The 21731-nt window shown below is 47.3% G+C and overlaps 1 protein-coding gene across 1 annotated transcript in view; it reads left to right on the forward strand.

Moving 5' to 3' along the window:
- The first annotated feature begins 209 nt into the window (after positions 1-209).
- The window catches only part of SLC49A3 (solute carrier family 49 member 3), a 33695-nt gene continuing 12173 nt past the window's right edge, over positions 210-21731 (forward strand). Inside the window, exons 1-8 of the mRNA XM_065406853.1 lie at positions 210-356; positions 13281-13439; positions 14324-14543; positions 16733-16809; positions 16916-17053; positions 17299-17415; positions 18843-18995; positions 21140-21297. Of these exons, the coding sequence (XP_065262925.1) occupies positions 210-356; positions 13281-13439; positions 14324-14543; positions 16733-16809; positions 16916-17053; positions 17299-17415; positions 18843-18995; positions 21140-21297 (1169 nt within the window). The remainder of the gene's footprint in view (positions 357-13280; positions 13440-14323; positions 14544-16732; positions 16810-16915; positions 17054-17298; positions 17416-18842; positions 18996-21139; positions 21298-21731) is intronic.

The following is a 21731-nucleotide window of genomic DNA, read 5'->3' on the forward strand; positions in this document are numbered from 1 at the left end:
GCAGGGACAGGCTTGCCCAAGTGCAGCTGTTGCACCCAGGAGAAAGCAGCCAGCATACAGAGCGCCTGACAGGAGAGCGGGTGCTGTGCACTGAACAATGTGCCCAGGGTCTGCCACTCACACCCTGTTGCTTCCTGGCCTCCCCCCAGAGAACCACCACCACAGCTTCCAGAGACAGGCAGAGCTCTGACTGTCCTGAGGAGGGGAAGATGGATGAGGAAACAACAGGCGACTCGGAGCCCTTGCTGGAAACGCCAGGGCCGGCTGAGCTGAGGAAACCGGTGCTCTTCAGAACTTACAGGCGGCGATGGTTCCTGCTGGTGGTGGTCTGCCTGCTGAACTGCTCCAATGCCATGGTGAGTACCGGTGACACTGCCCTCAGCGCTTAAACCTGTTTCCTTGTGGAAACCGGACATTCTGGTCTGGAACAAGCCTGCCTTTCTGTGACACTGGGGGGGAGAGAACAGCTCTGTCCCAACTAGCATCTGCAGCAGACGAGCTTCTAAGAAACAAAGATTTGTCTTAATGCATTACCTGTGACAATACACTGTGTCCTAAGCGTCTGTCTAGGCAGCAGCCACTTGTGATTTGAAAAGAGATCGGCCAGAACAGAAACTTTACTCAGGGCTGGTCTACACTAAGCCCCCAGTTCGAACTAAGATACGCAACTTCAGCTACGTGAATAACGTAGCTGAAGTCGAAGTATCTTAGTTCGAACTTAAAGGTACTTAACGCGGGTCCACACGCGGCAGGCAGGCTCCCCCGTCGACTCCGCCTACTCCTCTCGCGGAGCAGGAGTACCGGCGTCGACGGCAAGCACTTCCGGGATCGATTTATCGCGTCTAGACAAGACGCGATAAATCGATCCCAGAAGATCGATTGCTTGCCGCCGAACCAGCGGGTAAGTATAGACGTACCCTTAGTGTGATGAGCTAAAAGGTTGTGGCAACCTTAACCCGGGCTGAGAGATTTCACAGCAAAACTAAAATATGGAGAACGCTAACTTCAAATGGATTTAACGAGGAGGAAAAAATCGATCTAAGCAGCCTGCAGAGGATTCCTTTGGGAACTTCCCTTGTCTCGTGTATTTACATAGTTTGTTTGGGAAGTTACAAAGAACTATTTTCCATGGCAACATAACAGCAGCAAGCGTTAGACAAAACCGAGCTGGAAAATACACTAACACAGCTGGTATAAATTTAACAGCGTGCTTGGTTAATCATTCCTGGTTTTTGTAGGCTGCTTTTATTATTTTAAAGTGTTTGGAGAGCTTGGATGAGTTATTTGAATTGAAATCCTGCTACAAAGGCCTAGTTCACACTTGGAAATGCTTGTCAGTACAGCTATACATGTAGCCTGGAGGCAGCTTGTACCAGCAAAAGGGTGTTTTGCCAGCATAGTTGATTCCAGTTCCCCAAATAAAATAAGCTATACCACCAATATAACTGCAGCTACACTAGGGCTTTTGCTGGTATAAATCATAGAATCACAGGGTTGGAGGGGACCTCAGGAGATCATCTAGTCCAACCCCCTGCTCAAAGCAGGACCAATCCCCAACTAAATCATCCCAGCCAGGGCTTTGTCAAGCCTGACCTTAAAAACCTCTAAGGATGGAGATTCCACCACCTCCCCAGGTAACCCATTCCAGTGCTTCACCACCCTCCTAGTGAAAAAGTTTTCCCTAATAAGGGTATGTCTACACTACAGGATTAATCCGAATTTATATAATTCGAATTTAGGAAACCGATTTTATAAATTCGAATGTATTCGGCCACACTAGGCACCATTAATTCGGTGGTGTGCGTCCAAGCTACCGTAGTAGCATCGATTTCCAGAGCGTTGCATTGTGGGTAGCCAATAACATTGAATTGCCAATAACTTCGAATTGCGGCCACACTAACCTTAATTCGGATTAACAATACCGATTTTGACGCTACTCCTCTCGTCGAGGAGGAGTACAGAAATCGAATTAAAGGGCTCTTTAATTCGAATTAAATGGCTTCGTTGTGTGGACGGGTCAAGCGTTAATTCGAATTAAAGCAGCTAAATCCGAATTAAAGTCGTAGTGTAGACCAGGCCTAATATCCAACCTCGACCTCCCCCACTGCAACTTGAGACCATTGCTCCTTGTTCTGTCATCTGCCACCACTGAGAACAGCCGAGCTCCATCCTCTTTGGAACCCGCCTTCAGGCAGTTGAAGGCTGCTATCAAATCCCCCCTCACTCTTCTCTTCTGCAGACTAAATAATCCCAGTTCCCTCAGCCTCTCCTCATAAGTTTTGTGCTCCAGCCCCCTAATCATTTTTCCAGCCCCCATATAATTTAAATTAAAAAAAATATTAAAAAAAAAAAATCACATCCCTAACCAACATTACCACACTGGCAAAAGTTTTAGTGTAGACCTGGCCAAAACCTTGTACCTTGGTCCAGGACTGGCTTTGGCAGACCAGTGGGGGGAAGCCAGGACTCTGTGTCCTTGGCTCACAGCAATGTTTCTTTCTTTGAGAAATTTCAGTCACATTGCAAGAAGAAATGAAAAACCTTAAATCATTTTAAAGTCAAACATCCTTGCCAATGTCTTGTCTGCAGTGATGTGAACATGGATGGCATCTTACTTCATACAAGTAAAATACTGGACATTTTAAATGTAAGAACATAAGAATTGCCATATTGGGCCAGACCAATGGTGCCATCAAGGCCAGTATCCTGTCTGCTGACAGCGCCCCATACCCAAACTTTGGGGGCGGTGTACAGAACAGAGCTGTTGGAGTGATCAACCTCTGTCTTCCCCTCCTAGCTTCTGGCAGTCAGAAGTTTAGGGTCACCCATGGGCTAGCCCCGTGGCCCTGCCCCTTCCACACAAGGCCCCACCCTCTGCAGCAGGAGCCCTGAGCCCCCTCCCGAGAAGTCTTGGGCTAGCTGGCTGGACCCCGGAGCCTCCCCTCCCCCACTGCTGCCAGTGTTCCGCGGCAGAGCCTTCCTTGGCCTATTATACCCGCTGCCCATGGGGTCACCCAGAGCATGGGGTTGCATCCCTGACCATCTTGGCTAATACCCAGTGATGGACCTATCCTCCATGAACGTATCTAGGTCTGTTTTGTAGAGTCAAAGCTCTTCAGCCAGGAACTCGAAAGTAAGAACTGAGCACACTAGAAGACCTAAACTTGCCCCCAACCAAGTGCAAGTAACGAGCATCTTCTCATCTTGAGCATGCTATTTCCTTGCTGCTTTTCCAATCTGCATCACAACACTTCCTTTCTCACCAGCAAAATACAATATGGGATCCCCCTGGAGAGCTGCCTGCCAAAAAGCAAAGTGGCTAGCAACAGGAATGACAAGATCACACCAGACTGAAATGGTGCAAATTCTATTAAACGGCATTAGTGACCCTTGCTGCTTAAAGGCGCGGGTGTTCCCGAGGTACACTGAGTAGCTCCTCAGTCTGCTAAGAGCTAGCAGGGCTAGTAACAGAGGAAGGTGCTATTCAGCGGGAGCAAGGGTGGCACAATCTAGCCCAGAGTGTTTTAAAGATTGAGCTGGAAATAGCTTGGCATCGGTGAGTGGGCATTAGCTTGGTTTCCTCACTGATGTAAAGCAACAGACTCATCTAATGCTCAGAAAATGGACCAAATGTGCTTCCTTTAGAGCCTCTTATGAGCTGTTTATGATCCGGGTTTAGAAAAATTGGATTTATCGGACAAAGCAGGCGTCTTTTCTGTAAGGGCTTGCCTGCCCTACAAGCACAATGCAGTTATTGTGAGTGCTTCAACGCTCTGATCTAATCCTGCCTTCACACGGGATTGAATTGTGCCCGGGCAGCAGCTCTCCACAACTGTCAGCTCATGTGCGCTCACTCCCACCTCCCTGCCCAAGTCCTGCAAACAGCTGTGCACATGAGCAATCCCAAGGGGCTACTCGTGGGCCTGTGTTTACAGGATTGGGGACCCTGTTTGTATAAGTGCCTTCTCTGCATAGCTCTCCTATACTGCCTCAGCCAGGGATCAAGTGGCTTTTGACATGCCCGCAGAATGGCACCAATAGGAACACTGTGCTAATACCTGGGAGAATGAGCTGAACTGAGTCGCACAGGTCCTGGGGCCCTGTTCACAGGGCAAAACCAGTGTCATGAACAGATTACAGGAACACAAGCAGGCAGGCCGGGGAACTCAGAGAATAGCAAGAGCTGGAGAAAGGATGAAAATTCCTTTTGAATGTTTTACTCTAAAAGTTTTGCAAGACTTGTAATATTTGAAAATGGCTGCCCAGTCCTACTAAGCTGGCAAATAAAGAACTAAGCTTTAATCAACAAACAGGTGCAACTTTTATTCAACCAGTGCCAGCAACAAACAATTGAGGTGCAGCTGGAAAGACAAAGGCCTGGTCTACACTGGGGGGGCAGGGGTTCGATGTAAGATACGCAACTTCAGCTACAGGAATAGCGTAGCTGAAGTCGACGTATCTTATTTCAACTTACCTCCCATCCTCACAGCGCGGGATCGACGGCCGCGGCTCCCCCGTCAACTCCGCTACCGCCGCTCGCCCTGGTGGAGTTCCGGAGTCGATGGGAGCGCGTTCGGGGATTGATATATCGCGTCTAGATGAGACGCGATATCGATCCCCAATAGATCGATCACTACCCGCCGGTCCAGTGGGTAGTCTGGACGTACCCTTAGAGCCTAACCTCATTGCCCAAAGTCAGTAGGAATATTTTCATTGGACTTTGGTGGGCACTGGGTCAGGTTCTAAAAGTGAGGGGCCTGAAAAGTTACTTGTATGCTTAAGTGCTTGCAGAACCAAGCTATAAACACCCAGACGTTGGCTAACTGACAGCTAACTGAATCATTCACAAATATTAGAAGGGCTTAAATATGATATAAGAAGATAGTGATTTGGGAGAAATAGGATGAAATTAAGAAAGGGAAACTCTAGGTTAAATATCTTGAAAAAATCTGACTCTGTTAGCTCTAAGAAACAATCTCTGCAGGGAAGTGTTGGAAGCCCTGTTTTTTGAGATCACAGCTCTAGCAAATACATGGCAGGAAAGGGGATGGAGTAGATGTAAGGATGGTAGGTTTCTGGCCAATGGGAGCTGCAGAGCCAGCGCTCGGGGAGGGGGCAGCGTGTGGAGCTTCCCTGGCCGCCCCTGCACTTAGGGGCCGAAGGGACATGCCGGCCACTTCTGGGAGCCACGCAGAGCCAGGGCAGGCGGGGAGCCTGCCTTAGCCCTGCTGTGCTGCCGACCGGACTTTTAACGGCCTGGTCAGCAGTGCTGACCGGCGCCACCAGGGTCCCTTTTCAACCGGGCATTCCGGCTGAATACCGGACGCCTGGCAACCCTACCTCATGGGTATATAAGGGGCAGGGCATTGCCAGTCAGTCTTATATGACAGAGCTAAATCGTGCATGCAAATCGTGCATCCAAGTCATGAAACGGGCTACAAATGCAATAAAAAAATAAGGTATTCAAAGGTTTAACAAATGTGGGGGGTGGGGCGCTGAAGACGCTCCTCACCTGGGGCGCCTTTTGGTCTAGGACCGGCTCTGATCAAAACTGTATGAATAATGGACACTTAAAATGGGTCCCCTCCACAGTATGCAGATAGAAGTCTGTGCTGGCTTTCTTCTTGGTCTCTTTCCCAGCCCCAGAGATTCTAACCCCCCTGCTGCCCAGGCAGCCCTTTTGCCACCCTTCTGACGCTGGCCGTGGTGTGGGTGAAACTCTCTCACACAGTATGGCCCCACGCCAAAGATTGAAACATGGTAAAATGTGTGTTTTAATAAATCCATAAGTGTAGAAACGCTGCGATCTTAAAACAGAAATAAAACCAGCGAGAAGGGAAAGCACACATACTCTGCCAGTTCAGTCCCATTCGGTGCCAGTCTCAGATTGTCCTGCAGTGCCTACGTACCAATGACTACAACCTTGAAAAAATCAAGATAGAATTATTGACCTTCTCAGATTTAAGAGTCAAAGTATACAGAGGTGTTCTCTCTGCTCCAGCTGTGGTCTCCAACGTGACAGAAAAAAAAGAAAAGAAAGGCACTTAGGTACATGATGTAATAAAGTGCCCATGCAGCTAAACACTGGCCCCAATGCCCGCTGCTCTGCACCTTGTCACGTACAGCCGTGCACAGTGGCTGTGTGCCGCTGACATTCTGCTCTCGTTGTGCTTTGCGCCCATTGTACGGGTGTGCAGAGCGGTGGGGAATCGGACCCACAACGCTGACAAGGCATAAGGAAAACTCTTCTAACAAAATGTCCCAGGTCTTATTACCCACGTCTGTATGTGGTACCTCATTAAACTTAAGCCATAATACTTGGTACTCTGCAAACTTGAAAATGTAGACGCTGACCCAGGACGTTTGGGAATTTTTAAAGTAAAACTACAATAATTTCTATAAGGCCAATATACTGTAGGAAACAATTGGCTTTTAAAACGCCTTCCTTACTTAGACAATGCCATAAATTGGCCTTAATTAAATTCCTTGCCCCACAAAAGCTTGTGGCTGAAACAGCCACACTTGTAGCCAGGCAACAAGCAAAAATGTATTAGGGAGGGCTCAGGGGAGGGAGGTTGTGGGGGGGAACATTCTGGCTTCAAGAAAGGTTGTATAGAAAAAAAGCTGGAGTGAAGCTAGCTACGTCTAAGTGAGCTAATTCCTTTAAAAGGAACTACCCAACTCCTCTGCCATACTCCCAAATGAGTCTTAAATCAAAAGATCCCGTAAGACGTTTCACCTAGAACTCAAGCAGCAAACAGAAAAAGGGAGGCCAAATGCAGAGTAGAAAGTCCATCCCATGAGCCCTTGCAGGTCCTTGTGTCAGAGCTGTCGCTGCTCAGTTGAGGCCGGTATTGCTGACAGATGATCGTAGGAGGAACACGAAACTCAGAGGTTAGCAGTGTGTCTCCGGAGGCTGGTCTGATTTCCACACACACGGGTGCGGCCAGACCTCCTGATGAGATCCGACTCACGAGCCTGGAGCAGGAGGAAGTTCCCCCAGTGCTGTACAATACTCCATAGCTGGACAGAACGCCCCAAAGGGTCCACGCACTCCTCCTCCGGGTTATTCTGCACAACCACACACTTGCTACGTGGCTCTGACCCTGACCTCTGCAGAAAGACAGATCAGGGTTGATTCGCCCCGGGGGGTGGGGGTGAGCATCCACCCCCTTAACCCCAAGAGAGGGACAGATGATAGGGGGGAGGGGAGGGGGCAGTTCTAAATTCCAGCCAGGGCTCCATAGCACCCCTGCTGGTAGCAGGCGGCAGTTCTCTGACCGTTTGCACCTGGAGCACCTCACTCACTTTCTGGGCTGCTTCAGCCAGCTCTGGCCTCCCAGTGTGGCTAGGGGTCATTGAGCCCATTCTGGGAGGACGTCCTGCCGACGGCAGAAGGCAAGGAGTAAATCTGCCCTGCAGAGACTCAAAATGCCCCAGGGTTAAGCTACTTGTTTGCGGTAGGCTAGGGGCCAAATTCTACTCCCAGTGCATGGTACAAGTCTCACTGACTCCACTGGGATTGCACCTGCGTAACTGAGCAGAATCTTGCCCTCAGCCTCTGGTGAGAGACATTCTCTCTCCGTTAGCCAATGACCTCATCATACTAGTGAGGAGCAAGTCGGATTCATGCAGGAGGACTATGCGTGCATGACTGAGTAAAACAATGCAGCCAGCCCTGCCCGGCTGGCTTTGACGTCGGAACAGGTTCCTGTAAGGCCAAGCCCTGGTGCACAGCACGCTGTTAGCGTTTGAAAGCCTGCAGAAACAAACCACGGCAGCTGTACAGGCTTCACAAACACATTGCTGCCTCGTGCAATGATACCTCAGCCAGACAGCAGCAAGCTGATTTGCCTGGAGCCTTTATTCCAGCAATCGCCTACACTAGGGGCCCCTCTAATTAATGCTGTAAAATGGCTTCGCGTCTAACGCCCGGATTTTGGCAGGCTCACTACTGTACAAATCAGTTCACATTTTTGACTGACTCTCCCGGCTGCCTGATGTTTGGGTGTCTCAGAGTTGGCTGAAAATGCTGCCCCTGTTGCAAAAGAAACATCCGGGTAATGTTTTTGGTGGGGCTATAGCTAAATGTAAGTGTGAACCGTCAGCATGTGAGCAGTCCTCACTGACAGGTCTTGGGAAGCATAGAGATGGGTGTATTAGACCAATTGCTACAGGGAGGTGCCAGAACTCCCGTTGGAAGCAGGCAGGGAAGAGAAAAGATGGCCCCTCAGCCAGGGAGCTGCCTGGGTGGGGAAAGGCAGCGCGAGAGGAAGGAGAAAGATAGCCAAAGGTGGGATTTCAGGCTACCTCAGAATGGATGGAGAGAAGGTGAGTTCTGAGTATGAAGTGGGGATTGCCAAGAAGATAGGGAGCCTACAGGGGAAACAAGGCAGGTCAAGAGCCTTGGGGGTGGAGGGAGCAGAGACCTGCGGTTGCGGGGATGGGGGGGCTCCGGGCTCCAGCGGGGGAAGGGTCCTCGGGTGGGGGGCGGGGCCAGCCAGGAGCTAGCCTCCCCCAGCCGGCAGTTCACCCGCCGCCCATGCTTTGGTCTGACCCAGTATGGCCGTTCTTATGTTCAGAGCGTAGAGAAGGCAACGAGGAAAGCTTACGTCACAAACATTTTGAGTGTAAGATTAGCATGATTGGGGTTGAGTAGAAATCCAGGACTTTCCTTGCTCAAAAGTGAACACTGCACATGCAAATATGAACTCAGCTTGGACTCCCTGTTTCAGATCTTCTTGTACTTTTCTGTAGAATAGAGGGGGCCCAAACTGGACCATGCGGTTAGAATCCCTCTAATGCCGGGACTTTCCAATCTCAGTCCAAACTCTTCTGGGCTCAGGGACGTCCATACGATTGATCCAAACACAAGACCCCAACAACTCAAATTGTGGACAGGGTGTGGTTCTGAATTTCATCTAATTTGTTAGGCAGATATGATTTCCTACGAGAACCCAAGGGCCATGGAGTTACACTCTTGGGATTGGGGCAGGATATTCCAGGCTGCGAGGAAGAGACAGGAGGATCCAAATTCCTAACAGCGTTGTTTTCCTGATGTGAATCATCTCACACAAGCCTAAAAGTGTTAATTCTCCCAAACACTGCAAAATATTTCCCTGTTTGTACCATCACAGTATAGTTCTAATTAAACATTTATCTTGGCTAGCGAAGCAGCAGTTCTGGCCTCTTGACACTTGGCTCTTTCTTGAAGTGAGTCCCTCTAATCTAGCTGGCAATTTTAGCAATCACACTTCCACTGAGGCGGGAGTCCTTTGCACAATTACTTTGATTATCGAACGAGTAGAGCCATCTCAAACTCTCGGTTGTACAAAACAAAATTCCACCACACATGTTTGTAGACCACAGTACGTCTCATCTTCTGAGGCAGTTGCTGCTGGCACTGTTTCCCACACATCAGAAGCACTTTCTAAAGACTGAGTTGAATGCAGTGCCATACTGAGAAGCGATTCTTTAAGTAACAAGTTTTAAGGACAGGATGCGCATACTGGGGCAACTTCAGAACATCTTATTATCTCCTTTAAAGCCGTCGCCATCCTAAATGTTTGTCTGATCGTCCTCCTCCACAAAAGATGGAGAGATGGATGCACACCCAAGCAATGTTGCTGTACTGCACATTTAAAAACCTTTTGATCTTTCTGGTTCTGCAGGTTCCTGCAAATTATCTTCTATTCAAAGTTTTTACATATCGTCATTTTTAAATTGTGTCAATGTTTCTATTGCAGCTGTACTAGCAGCTCTTATAAGAAAGCTAGAATAAGATCCTATCTGCAGGGTCTTTCTTGCAGAAAAATAACTTGTTTTGGGCCTATGTCTCTAGTCCCATGCCTGATGTGAACATCAGTTCCGCTGTTTGAGTTAGTGCATGTCAGGGGAGAAAAGTCCCCGCCTTTAAAAATACTTGACTTGCGTTTAAGAATATACTTTCAGGTTCCCACTTTTAAATATAGGAACCTCTGGTTCTTCAAGCATCAGGGCACAGGGGAGAGACGGCACATTTTGACCTGTAGGCAAGAGAGTCTTTTAATTAGTTTATTGCTAGTGTCAACAATGAATGAGAAGCAACACACTCTGGGCGACCAAGCATGGATGGGACTAAGAGAGGAACTCTTGAGTTCAAGCTCTGGCTTAGACACTGACTAACCGTGTACCCTTGAGCTACACTCTAAATGACAGATTTTATGGCTTGTCCGCTAGTTCTGGGTGCCGTGGTGTTTGGTCCCATCATGCACAGCTAGCACCTGATGTTGAGATGGATGAAAGCAGCGGGGTTCTCAACATGTTTGAACAATCCGGCCCCTTTAAAGCATCAAGCTGAGTGCTCAGATGAGGCACCCAAAGCTCGTGGACCCTTCTGGACGTGTTGGCTTTCACCTCTGTCCATTTCAATATGGAAATCACACTCCTGATCTCATGGGGTGCTTGGGAAGGTCAGGTCCCCCACATCACCAGTGCTTCGGGGAATAGGCTACTCCGGTGCAGAAGGCAGGTGTAATGTGGCTTTTGGCAGTTGGTGTAAGGGAGGGGCAAGCTCCTGCTTTCAGCAGTGCTGACTGCTCCAGCGGGAATGCGTCCATGACTTCACTCACCAGCCAGTGGCTGCAGGGGTGTGCTGGGGAACAGGTGGTTACACCTCTCCCGGGGGCCTGGAAACAGTGGCTGAAGTTAGCTCTGACGGAGACTGCTCTTCAAGAACCTGCCAAAGAAGGAAAACGCTAATCTGTGCTCAAACCTGCTTATCAAATGTATCCGGCGCATATTGCACCGAAAGCTGAAGATTATCTGTAAGAGCTGCAATAGCTTCAATCAAATTAAATGTTGTGACCCCCCCGATTAACTGGACAAAGGCCTGAGATTGAGAGAGTTCTAAGCATTTATAATCTGTTCAGGTCCTGTCTTGGTCCTGTCTCAGCTCAGGGGGCTGGACTTGACATCTCAAGATCCCTTCCAGCCCGACATTTCTATGATTCTGTGCAATCTCCAGGTAAAATAGGCTCTGAATTGAAATGTTATGTGGGATGAATTCTCAGTGTTGACCAACTGGTCTTGAAAAACGTTGAGACAAAGTCTACCCCGGCATTTTGAAACTCAGACAATGCCCCAGTTTTTTCAACATGGTTGGATGCTCTCAGAGAAAAATTGCCTGATATTGAAAGGTGCTGAGTACCTGATTGCAACAGGAATTCTGGGCACTCAGCAAAGCAAGCTGATGGTCCAGGTGCCACAAAGTCAGATTTAGGTGAAGAACTGGAGGCACCAAGTTTGGAGAAATAGATCAGTGTGCCCTTAACATTTCCCTTTGTGGGAAAGGAGGCGGAAATGGACTGACACGCTGGATGTAATGAACCCCATTATACTGATAGTTTGTAGTTACTCTTCAACTCTTAGCCATCTCAAATGGGTAAACATTTTAAACTGTAAGCTACCAGAACTGTCTCTCACTAGCAGGAAAAACGCTGTGCGAGACAAGCTCCTCTCTGGCAGGATAAGACCTCCATTTAAACCAGTTGTTGACATCGTGCAAATTATGTGAGGAAAAAAAGCTCTCTTTTTAGGGCTTTGTAGCGACACCTGTATTTAAATTCACAAGACATTGTACTCTGAATGCAAACAAGCTGATGGGATCAAAAGGCACAGCATGAGCACTCCGTTAGCCTAACTAATAAAACAGTATTCATATAAATTGCCTAACAAACTATGTTGTAGCTACCCAAAGAATCTTCATGAATTAGGCTACCTCTGCTTTTGGCAATGTGTAGCTACACGCTGCAGTGGGGGAAAAAGGCTGCATCCACACTGCGGTGTGTAGCTACAAGTGTCAGTAATAAGCTGTGGCAGGAGGGAGGCAGCAGGATACTACCCGGTTAAAAATAGCAGTGTAGACAGGCAGGCAAGGCTTGGGCAAGAAGAGAACCATATACATGTATTCACATACGTACCCACACCCTTCCGGTGTGTCTTTACTCACCTAAGGTGTGCCTTGCCGTCTACATCGCTACTTAAACCACGCTGGGGGGGACGGGGGTCCCACCCGAGTGCATATTCTACATGCCATCAGAAGAAGCGTGCAGTATACACAGAGCTTTAGAAACCACTTCAAAGGGCATATTTTGACGTCATTTGGAAGGAAACGTTAAATCTCAAAATTGGGGTTTTTAAGAAGGATCTTGTATTATCCCAGTGGGGAATACAGATAATTCCATCCGTTCTGGATCGCTGCAGATATCTGCTACTGACATAGCAGGAAAGATCCTGTAGCTTGTTACAGTGCTTGGCCTATGCCACCAGCTAGACTTGCAGCTAGAGGTAAATGGTTCCCATTGTGAAGATGGGATGTCTAAAATGTTAACATTTAACATTCCTGCATCACAAGGGAGTGCAGGAATTACTTGGTGAAATCATATGACGTGTGCTACACAGGAGGTCAGACTAGGATGATCATAGTAGTGTCCCTTATGGCCTTAAATTTGGCATTATAATCAACAGTATTTTGCATTTTTAAAGGGGACGATGGTAGCGAAGAGCAGACTATAAATGCCTCTGCCCTCATAATGGCTGGGTGCGTAGAGTACAACATCCACGTAACATTCTTTGTAGCAAACTCTAGAGTCTCTCTCAACTTGTAGCTGTAATAAGTGGTTAAGGGCCAAATTCAGTCATGACATAACTCAGCGGGGGTGTAACGGACATGTCAGTCTAATTGACTGTAAGGCAATCTAATGGGGCCTGCTCAGCTGTTTTACAGTAACTCAGTGGGGTTACTCTGGGTTTACACCAGGGTAAATGACAAAACTTGGCCCAGGAAGTCCTAAGCTGGTGATGTAAATGCCGTAGAAAATGGGAAGGCTCCCTACCATCACCTCTGAATCTGACCCAAATGGTGATCGTCACCATGGTGGGACACCTGCACTGAAGAAGACTCACTGAGGGACATGGTGGGGGCGCTGGCAGACTGGCCCTGCAGGGGAGCTTCTGCCATTCATGTGCCATCCAGTGGCCGCCATGTTCCCCCCCGCCCCCGACACTGGGGAATGGGCTAGGAGCCAAGCAAATGCTGATCACTGTGACAACAGCAGCAACGGAGATTCTGGCCTTTGCACTGGACTAGCAGATGGATGGGGGCTGATTTCCAATGGGGGCGAAACTACACCACCACCTGGTGTCCCTCCAAAGTACAATCATGCAGGGACTGTATGGGGCAAAGCTCACCCTGGCCGACCGAGTGTTAACTCTTAACCTCTCTGTTCTGTTTTTGGCAGCTATGGCTGACGTTTGCTCCAGTGGCTGACAAAACAGCAGCCTACTTCCACATCTCCATGGATACGATTAACTGGCTGTCCCTGGTGTACCTTCTCATATCTATCCCGTTTGGACTGGTGGCCACCTGGATTCTCGACACCGTGGGACTCAAGTGTGCTGTAAGTTTGAATGAGAAGCTGCATTAACTAACTAAAGTTGTGTATTTTTGTATATGCAAGCGTAATCTTTGCTAACTAATACTCTGAATGTACGGAGCAGCCCAAGTCATGACATTCTGACTAAACGTTGTGTGAGATGAATGTATTTAAAACTATCCTTCCTACCTTGCAATGAATAGAATCTGGTCCAAGAGGAAATGAAGTGGGGAACAACAAGAAAAGAAAACACAAAGGAGGGTGGGAATGACTGTCTGATACCTTCCCCTTTCTCTCTTTAGGGCCACTAATTTACATTCCTCCCTGAACTTCACTTGTTTGTATTTTCCACAAAGTCTTTCCTGATAACTTGAAACTTCAAGTTACCATGAAGCACTTAGAGATGGTCTCTGCCCCATACCAAACAAACTTTAGTCAAACATGAACTTGATCAGAGTATTGAGATCAGATGCATTATGGAACTTGAATGTCTGTCTTTATTTCAGTCATCCAACTGGGATTGGTTTTGTTGCTCATTTACCAGTGTCTTTTGAGGCCATAAGCTTCCTAAGTTAGCCAGGACTAAACTTGCTTGTCATGTGATAAAAGGTGGCTTCACGCTACCTGAGGCTCAGCAGACCTGAGTGCATCTTTCAACCTATGCAAGCCCCAGTCAGTTGATGGCCCTGGTGAGACTGTATGGAATGAAAGATGAAAATGAAACAAGGGAGTATTTCTGATGGAACCACGATGCTGCCAGCACCTCTGCACACGTCTGAAGGACAGGGAAGGGATTAGGAGCCTGGGACATGCCAGATTGGTCACCTAGAGTCATGCCACATCCTAGAACTTAATTCAGTCTGCAGCTAAGTCAGCAAGTGACTCCAGTCCCTCTTTACTTGTTGTAGGTGATACTTAGTGCCTGGCTGAACATGGTTGGGAGCGTCATCCGGACTTTCAGCGTCATCAACTTCCTGAGTCTGGGATCCCTGACCTACACGTACCTGTTCATAGGACAGTGCCTCTGTGCTCTGGCTCAGCCGCTTGTCATTTTTTCTCCAACAAAACTAGCGGCCCTGTGGTTCCCAGACCACCAGAGAGCTACAGCAAATATGATCTCTTCAATGTGTAAGTAACAGCTACAACCATGCCGAGCTGCAGCAAGGTCACTCCATAGCAGAACCTGCCTGTGGTGTATGTGGCCTGTGGAGCCAAAGTGAACTAAAGCTTCACAAAAACTCCATGAAGTAGGCAGGTATCTCCACATTGCAGATGGAGACCAGGTCACATGACTTACTCATCACATGGAAAGTCTGGAGTAAAAACCCCAGACCTCCCAGTCTCTTCCCTCTGCCTTAGCCACAAGACCATTTTCCTCCTGCAAATCCCATGCAGACTGCTAATAGCTCAGAATAGTCACCAAACCTTAACCCATCACTTGAACCCAGCTCCTCAAGTCAGCAGATGTCCAAATCACAACTGACTTGAGCGGCTAGCTGCTTTGGCAGTGGAAGGGCTTGTCTACACGGCACCACAGTGTGGACTACAGGGCTGTGAATTGTAGAGCGCTCTGAAGTGTTGACCTCTAACTGCCCCCTGTAGACCCTGCTGGTGTGAACAGGGTCCTCCCACCTTGTAATGAATACACATTGGTCCTGTAAAGGAGGAAGATTAACTGCAGGAAAGGGAAAATAAAAACCAAAAACACAGAAGAAAGGAAACCTGATAATTTAATTTTCTCCCTAAATTTGAATAGTTAGTTTCCAAGGTGTTCGAAAAGGCTGTGAACAGAAACTAGTTCATCATAAAACATTGCACCTAGAAACCATCCTTCGCTGTGGGTTTTTGCCATTTGCAGAGATAGCTTCTCTCCCGGCACAGCATTGCTATTGACAGCTCTCTCCGTTGCGTGCAACAGCTAGTTAAAATCCTTAAAAATCAAAAGCGTCCCTGCTATTCTCCTGTTGAATAAATGTGCACTGGAAAGGTACGTGCTACAATGAATATTGACTACCTAGCTGATAAATGTCAACATTCCTTAAAATCTCTGAGCATCTTTAAAATGTGGGATATAATCTGTATAGTGTGTGACGAGTTTCTGTTATTTTTAATGGAATGTCACTTGGAAAGTTGCTTTGTGACAGCTTGAAAAATAAATGGTGGTGTCAGATCTAGGTATTGTTCATTACTGATAAGTATGAGAACAGTAAGTGTGTCGTGCACACACACTAGAATATGGTCCAAGATAGCTTGCCCAACACCTGCTATTTCTGTTGGCTCCCCAGTGGCCCTAATTAACCAGTCTAAACAGAATCCACTGTAGTCATGGGAAAAACTGAAACGGAATCAGAGGTAGCCTGGATTGTCTGGTTGAGCTGCAAGGTGCTTATAGAAGTCTACAAATTGTTCACGTTTGCAGTGAAAAACCCTCTCTGATCTGGTTCTGAAATCTGCTAGGTGTGTAGTTGGATAATTGCATTACAACAGTGAGATGAAAGTGCAAGCGGTGTAAAGAACTATTAGATGTTCAGTTAGCGGCAACGACCGCGGAGACATTATGTTGTAATATACCGGTACGTTTGAAAGTGGGTCAACTAGTAATGAGGTATGTTGTATTTTACTTGAACTTGGCAAAGGATATGCGAGTCTGTACTGCATAGCGTCAGGGCCTGTACTATAACTGCAGGCAGATAGCATTTGGACTGACAACTAGAGTTGTTCCATCTTCATTTTTGTTCCTTCCATAAGCCATTTACTGGGGCAACTTGGTGAGAAGGGATGAAGAATTATTCAAAGACAGGACGGATGTGTTTTTACCATGCTTTGGGGGGAACAATTACATCAAAAAGTGAAGGCAACACAAGAATAAATGGAGGTAAAGTGGCCAGGAATACATTTAAACTGGAAATTAGAAGGAGGTTTCTAACCATCAGAGGAGTGAGGTTCTGCAAGGCCAAACACCCCAACTAGCTTGAAGAGGGAAAGCTTGACAAATTTATAAACAGGATGATAGGACGGGATTGCCTGCAGTAGCAGGGGACTGGACTTAGTGACCCAGGAGATCCTGCCTAGTCTTATGTCCCTAGTGGAATTCCAGGTAAAATTTCCAGAAAAGGCTAAGACACTTAAGTATTTTTGTGAGTTTTACCCTCCTGATGTAACCTTACAGATGTCTTGTTCCTGATCTCCCTCCCCCCCAGCCATGGCTTCATTTAAGCTGAGGATGCTGTGAAATGGATGTCTCGTGACATTTTGGTAAATGTGTAACATTCTCTCAATTTGTATAGAAAAACATTGTCTTTTTTATTTCAATCTAGCTAATCCCTTGGGAATTCTTCTAGCTAACTTGCTGTCCCCTACACTTGTGTCTGAAGAAAAAGATATACCAGTGATGGTAAGCGAAAGCTGATTAATTAGTATGCAGTGTCATTTGGGTTTATATATTCAGTAGCATTGGAGTCGGGCAACCTGGTTACGTGTCTTTGCTTTGGGTTTCATAGCTTGGACTGTACGCCATCCCTGCAGTTACAGCCTGCATCCTAGCCACGGTTGGTGTTCACGACAAGGTCCCTCCAACTCCACCATCAGCAAGCGCCACTCATTCTACCTCGCAGCCATTTTTCAAAGGCTTGAAAATGGTAAGTGTCCTACAGTGCAGAGAGGTAAACCCCGGAATCAAACATAGCATCCTTGAGAGGTCACCAAGTCCAGCCCCCTACGCTGAGGCAGGACCAAGTGTACATACTGCCTGGCCTGCGTGGTGTCATTGTCACCCTCAGTGATCCTGTTGTTATGGGCAGGCCAGCAGGTGGGCGGGTGCTGAGATTTGCTGCCCAAGTAACTTGAACCTATTTTTTTTAAACCTACGTTCTGAACTTTGCAGCTTCTGAGAAATAAACCATACGTCATCCTGATGGTCTGTTTTGGAGCAGGGATTGGGATGTTCACCTGCTTTTCGGCTCTTCTGGAACAGATCCTGTGTGTAAGGGGGTATTCAAATGTAAGGCCTTTTTGCATCTTAAGCATTATTTGTTATACGATTGAAATGAACCTCCACTAATTACAGTGATCAAAACAAGATGAAGCCACTTGATGCGGTGCACTTGTCTAAACTAGGTTATCAGTATTTGAGATATGCTAACTAGCATACTAGTCTGGTACATCATCAGTCTTTCAATACGATACGTTATCTGACGTTTAATTCGTATCCTTGGCTGGGTCACCATTTGTGAATGAAACTCTTCTCTTGCTGGATTTTACTTGGTAAAATAAAGGCTTTTAATAGATTTTATAGGAGTTAAATGCAGCTAAATGCAGTCCCTTATGCACCTCTCCCAATGTGCAAATATGGGGCAGAGGCTCAGACAGAGGTGAGAGGGAACTGGAAACTCAAAGCCAGGTGGACTAGGTTATTTCATTGCCGTATGTGTCCTTAGCCAAATGCACATAAGCAGAGGTGGTCACCTCTCGGCTACATTTATATTCTCCAATAAACATCTCCCCCAAGGCCCTCTCTTGTGGCTCAGCCTTGCATTGGTCTCCAGCATCAGTTTGTGTGGCATGCAGTCTCCAACACAGCATGGTCACAGCAAAACTCATCTGTGCTCCCTCCACTGCAGTAGGTGATCCCAGGGCAACGGGAGGAGGATGTGAGCTCTGAATTCTTCTCCCTCAATTCCAGGCGTGTTCAAAGGGAAGTTCGGGAGGCTGTGCATGGAAGGCCATACTGGGCCCTGCTGGCTAAGGCGGCCAGACGGAGAATAAACAATGGTGTTCTGCGTGGCTAGGCAAGTCACGACAAAGCACAAGAGGAATGAGATGAGGAAAATCCGAAGGGAGATAAGGTTGAGGAGCATACCAAACACATGGGTACCACTGCACATGGTTCTCTGTATTCATGAAACTTTGCCATTCAAGTCGCTCTCTATTAAAAACAGAGTAATATCAAAAATGGGTTTTTGCCCTTTGAGGTACACGACTACCACTTAAAGAGGCTCCTACCACATTCACTTAGAAAGCAATGGTACATGGGGACTGCTTAAGAGTAACAGTTGTTTGCTTTGGGGGAAAATCAGCTCCACTGTTCCATGTATACCATGTTAAAATGACTAGCATAGATGCACTGACCCAGTCTGCTTTTATCTGCGTATGGTCTTACACCACTCCCGTCTCTATGGGATCTGAACTCTTCCTCTGGACACCTTTTGGGACTGTCATCACCTGGGTCAATTGCTTGCTATTCTAAATGCGTGTCCTGGGGAGGTTTTGAATATTGTGATGGCTACAATGGAAAAGCATGTTAAATAGACTATGGTGGCCTACAACCTACTGTTCATAAACCTGTCCGTGTAGTTAAATATTGGTAATGTAACAAACTCTCACCTCCTAATTCTAGTTTCTCAGACACTCATTTATCTTCCCCTGTAGTTCTTTGCAGGCCTGAATGGTGCGTTGTTCACGGTGTTTGGGTTACTTGGCGCTTTCCTTCTGGGACTGTACGTCGACAAGACCAGAAAATTTATAGAATCCACCAAGGTCTGTTTCTGCCTGACTGCGCTAGCCAGCATCGCATTTGCAGTCGTAAGTTCTGCGTCGCACTTCATCTGGTCTGCGAAGATGAAATTAAAGCCCATTTCTTCAGCTGTCTGATAAAACATTCAGTAACTCCAAAAAAAGAACAGGAGTACTTGTGGCACCTTAGAGACTAACACATTTATTTGAGCATAAGCTTTCGTGGACTTCAGCCCACTTCATCAGATGCATAGAATGGAACATATAGTAAGGAGATATATATACATACAGAGAGCATGAAAAGATGGGAGTTGCCATACCAACTCTAAGAGGCTAATTAATTAAGACGAGCAATTATCAGCAGGAGAAAAAGAAACTTTTGTAGTGATAATCAAGATGGCCCATTTCAGACAGTTTGACAAGAAGGTGCGAGGATACTTAACATGGGGAAATAGATTCAATGTGTGTAATGGCTCAGCCATTCCCAGTCTCCATTCAAGCCTAAATTGATGGTACCTAGTTTGCATATTAATTCAAGTTCAGCAGTTTCTCGTTGGAGTCTGTTTTTGAAGCTTTTCTGTTGCAAGATTGCCACCTTTAAGTCTGTTACTGAGTGACCAGAGAGGCTGAAGTGTTCTCCTACTGGTTTTTGACTGTTATGATTCCTGATGTCATTTATTCTTTTGCGTAGAGACTGTGACTTCAATCCGCTACTAGTATCAGGGGGTAGCCGTGCTAGTCTGTATCCACAAAAACAACAGGGAGTCCGGTGGCACCTTAAAGGCTAACAGATTTGCAAGTTTAACACCATTAATCTGGGCTTGAATAGGGACTGGGAGTGGCTGGCTCATTACAAAAGCAGCTTTGCCTCTCCTGGAATTGACACCTCCTCATCTGTTATTGGGAGTGGACTACATCCACCCTGATCGAATTGGCCCTGTCAACACTGGTTCTCCACTTGTGAGGTAACTCCCTTCTCTTCATTATATAATGCCTGCATCTGTAATTTTCACTCCATGCATCTGAAGAAGTGAGTTTTTTTACCCATGAAAGCTTATGCCCAAATAAATCTGTTAGTCTTTAAGGTGCCACCGGAATCTGCTACTAGGTTGCTTTCACTGACGATGATGCTGTTTATGAGGTTTGGGGTTCTTTGTTACAGTATAACTTGGGGGATTGTTCCCCGCGGATTGGGGCATTTCAATGAACACCATTTCCAGCATCTGCCACTAACTCACTGCGCAACCTTGGAACAGTTGCCTCATCTTCTTTCAATCTGGAGCAATGGGGTTAATTTATTTAATTCCCAGGAATGTTGTGAGCATGAATTAACATTGGGGCAGTGCCTTGGGAGCATAAAGCATTTGAATTGCTAAGTATCATTAAACACCTAATCCTGCCTGCTGGCTCTGACAGTGGCCAATATCAGATGGCCAAGGAAGGCAGGTAACTCCGTGTAATGCATCTAATTGGGCAGCCTATCCCACAGAGGCCAGGGTTAGGAGAAGTCATCTCCTGAACTCAGCTAGAGATCAGTTTAGGCCCTGACACATGAGTCTTGATGGCTTTTATCCCAGGTAGCGCACAAGACCATACGTACAACTGTGCGGAGAGAAGAGAAGGACCTCGCCCCTGGAACCGCCTGACTTACCAATTTAGCTCTTCTTTCCCGGGCTGGACTGGGCTCGGCTTTTCACCACTAGCTCTGACCCGGGGTGAGCTTGGTCCACACCGAATTCATCAGGACAGTCGATGCAATTGGTTTGGGGGTTTTGCAGATGCCCCAGGGACACAGACATAAAGAAACTGAACTTAAACACTGGGAGTTTTCGGAGCTCCCACCTCTCTGGAGGCCAAACTGAGCCCCCGCTGGGGCATTGCCTCTGCATGAAACAAAAGCCTGGCTTTCCAAAGTGCTGATTCCCTGCCCCCCCCACACACACACACACCTGCCCCAGTCCCACTGAAGTCAGTAGGAGTTGCTGGGGCCAAGCACACAAGAAAACGAACGTCTCCATCCCCTAACACGCAGTTCCATGCAAATAGGTCACATTTGAGAGCTTTACAGAAGGTGGGGAGGCCTCCAACCACAATGGTAAATACCGCGGACTTCATACTGGTGACTGCCTGATGTCGACTTGAAGCACCCCGCAGACTTGCCAAGCTGCTGTGCTGATGTAACGCCTGGCCACTCTCTCTCTCTCTCCCTGCAGATGTCTCGGTTCAGGAACCAGGCCGTTCCACTGGCTCTGATCAGCTCGCTGTTTGGGTTCTTTGGATTTTCTATCTACCCTGTTGCTATGGAGCTAGCGGTAGAATGCTCCTACCCGGTGGGAGAGGGAACATCCACAGGCCTCATTTTTGTTTCAAGGTAAGTCGCCAAGTCAGACTCAGCTGGAATGTAGCTCAGCCACGGACAGCAGCGTCTTGCAGATAAAGAACAGCGGAGCGCTATGTTTCTTCTACCTCCGTTACCTACGGCAATTAGTGACGTCAGTGCTGGTAGCAGCCAGCTGTCAGTACGTGGGCTGAGGGGGAAGGTAAAAGGATACCAGCCGCCCTGTGAATGCTGGGTGATGCTGTACAGCTGATTCACTGCCACTGGCAGTGATCGTTTCATGTCGTTGGAGGGAGCTATTCAAAGGAGTCGCTGCAAAAGAAAACTAGCTCGACGTAAAGAGAGCTGTGGGATTGGTGTATGGGAGGGGACCAAGAGAAAGTCAAATGGGAGCCCAGGATCCATCCCGCTCTGTGTGACTTTGGGAGACAGCCTCTCTTAACAGCTAGCTTTGAAACCTGTAGAGA

Source organism: Emys orbicularis, chromosome 6 (genome assembly GCF_028017835.1).
Source record: "Emys orbicularis isolate rEmyOrb1 chromosome 6, rEmyOrb1.hap1, whole genome shotgun sequence".
NCBI lineage: Eukaryota > Metazoa > Chordata > Testudines > Emydidae > Emys > Emys orbicularis.